The sequence below is a fragment of the Ailuropoda melanoleuca genome, chromosome 6, assembly GCF_002007445.2.
Source record: "Ailuropoda melanoleuca isolate Jingjing chromosome 6, ASM200744v2, whole genome shotgun sequence".
Classification (NCBI taxonomy): Eukaryota; Metazoa; Chordata; class Mammalia; order Carnivora; family Ursidae; genus Ailuropoda; species Ailuropoda melanoleuca.
The window spans coordinates 117494815-117497410 of record NC_048223.1 but is presented as its reverse complement, the minus strand read 5'-3'; the positions used below and the strand labels follow the sequence as shown (position 1 = coordinate 117497410).

The 2596-nt window shown below is 54.5% G+C and overlaps 1 protein-coding gene across 1 annotated transcript; it reads left to right on the top strand.

Moving 5' to 3' along the window:
• Positions 1 to 410: 410 nt before the first annotated feature.
• On the top strand, positions 411 to 1523 carry PRLHR (prolactin releasing hormone receptor). The gene has a single exon (XM_002915397.1). It carries the CDS (start codon positions 411 to 413, stop codon positions 1521 to 1523), a length of 1113 nt encoding a protein of 370 aa, XP_002915443.1.
• The last annotated feature ends 1073 nt before the right edge of the window (positions 1524 to 2596 follow it).

Genomic DNA, 2596 nt, shown 5'->3' with positions numbered 1-2596 from the left:
TCCTGAATCTGTTCAGCTTCCGCGGAGGAACGAGAAGCCTGCACGCCGTCGTGGGCTGAGGACCGCTAGGGGACAGCCGGGATTCGGCCCCTCCCTCCCTGGCGCGTTTTCCCGCCCGCCAAGCCCCACTCACCAGGTAGGACCATGCTCCTGGGTCTGACCTGCGTGGACTGCGAAGGCTCTACATTGCATAGGAGGCGTTTAAATAAGCTGTGCACACGTAGTCTCGCATAGATTTATTTTTACATGGGGGGATGACAGCACTTCTGATTGTTGTTATTTATTTTGGCCAGTTATTCTAAAGGGAGTATTTGGATAATTGAGGTGGGGGAGGGAGGCACGATTGGTGTAGGAGGGGAAGGATGGACAGTGGGAAGTGACGGGCTTTGATTCTCTTCGGACAGGTGGCCATGGCCTCACTGCCGACTCAGGGCCCCCCGGTCCCTGACTTATTTTCTGGGTTGCCACCAGCGGCCTCAACTCCTGCCAACCAGAGCACGGAGGCCTCGGCGGTCAATGGGTCAGCTGTTGGCCCAGGCGCTCAGGCCATCACTCCTTTCCAAAGCCTGCAGCTGGTGCATCAGCTCAAGGGGCTGATCGTGCTGCTCTACAGCATCGTGGTGGTTGTGGGGCTGGTGGGCAACTGCCTGCTGGTGCTGGTGATTGCGCGGGTGCGTCGGCTGCACAACGTGACCAACTTCCTCATCGGCAACCTGGCCTTGTCCGACGTGCTCATGTGCACCGCCTGCGTACCGCTCACGCTGGCCTACGCTTTCGAGCCACGCGGCTGGGTGTTCGGCGGCGGCCTGTGCCACTTGGTCTTCTTCCTGCAGCCTGTCACCGTCTACGTGTCGGTGTTCACTCTCACCACCATCGCGGTGGACCGCTACGTCGTGCTCGTGCACCCGCTGCGCCGGCGTATCTCCCTGCGCCTCAGCGCCTACGCCGTGCTGGCCATCTGGGCACTGTCCGCGGTGCTGGCGCTGCCAGCCGCAGTGCACACGTACCACGTCGAGCTCAAGCCGCACGGTGTGCGCCTCTGCGAGGAATTCTGGGGGTCCCAGGAGCTCCAGCGGCAGCTCTATGCTTGGGGGCTACTGCTTGTCACCTACCTGCTCCCCCTGCTGGTCATCCTCCTGTCTTACGTCCGGGTGTCGGTGAAGCTACGGAACCGCGTGGTGCCGGGCTGCGTGACCCAGAGTCAGGCCGACTGGGACCGCGCGCGGCGCCGCCGCACCTTCTGCCTGCTGGTGGTGGTCGTGGTGGTGTTCGCTGTCTGCTGGCTGCCGCTGCACGTCTTCAACCTGCTGCGAGACCTCGACCCGCACGCCATCGACCCCTACGCCTTCGGGTTAGTGCAGCTGCTCTGCCACTGGCTCGCCATGAGCTCGGCGTGCTACAACCCGTTCATTTACGCCTGGCTGCACGACAACTTCCGTGAGGAGCTGCGCAAGCTCTTGCTTGCCTGGCCCCGCAAGATCGTGCCGCACGGCCAGACCATGACAGTCAGCGTGGTCATCTGATGCCACCGCGCCAGGGCTTGGCCGGGGATCTCCACGTCCACTAGTCTCCGTGGGTGCCCACCTGAGGCCGGACTGGAGCGCTTATTCCCAGCACCAGGGCTAATCCAAAACGTGGCAAAACTTCCAGCTTAGCCTTCTTGTCTAGATGTCTTGCCTTGTCCTTGTGTCTATGTAAAATGTGAAGTGGGCTTTGGTGGTAGTCTTGTGATTTGCTTGGAAGAGGCCACGGAGAGAGAAGATTTATTATTTCCTCTTTATGCCCTTGAATGCCAAACAAATTTCTTTCTCATGGTTCATGATAGTAATTCAGAACCCTGGCTGTCTTCCTTGCTTTCCCTTCTGCTTGCTTAATGGTAAGATGAACAGGGAGGGTGAGATTTAAAATTACTGCGTTGGGGTTGGTGAAGCTTTGCGGGTTGCCTTTTAAAAAGGACTCATCTAAGCTATCACACCTGAAATTGATGAGTCAATCTGAACCCATTAATTCCTAGGATTCCAAGGAAATATGTATAGCAAATCTATATCTGGGATTTCAACATTTCCTGAATAAGACCTCCCCACACCAAAAGGGTTTTACTTTTAAATTCACTTGAATTTATAGCATGAAAACCCTCAGGAGACACCTTTCAAAATGTCTTGCTATTGTTCCTCTCCTCCTTATCCTCTAACTTCTATTTGAAAATGATAAGATGAATTATTCAATGAAGGGGTAGATAAATAGGGTTAAAGAAGAAAAGGTCCAAATCACTTAAGGGGGCATGTAACTGCATGGGACAGACATCTATCTGTGTGCGTGTGTTTGCCACAAGGCAGGTACACAGATATTTGGTTTTCTGAATACTCAGTGTTAACCATGTTCCAAAGCATTCTCTTGCATTCTCTAATTGCTCAGTTGCAACAGATCAACAGCTGTCATCTGACTGCTCAGCACCTGCTTGGCAGTGACACGCTTGGAACACAATCAACCCAGAATGCAACGACTGGGAAAAGTTTACTTAAGGCCATAACTGAAAAATAAACTACCACCCAACTGCCATGAAACACGTTATTCTTTCCAGGGTTAAGGTGACAGG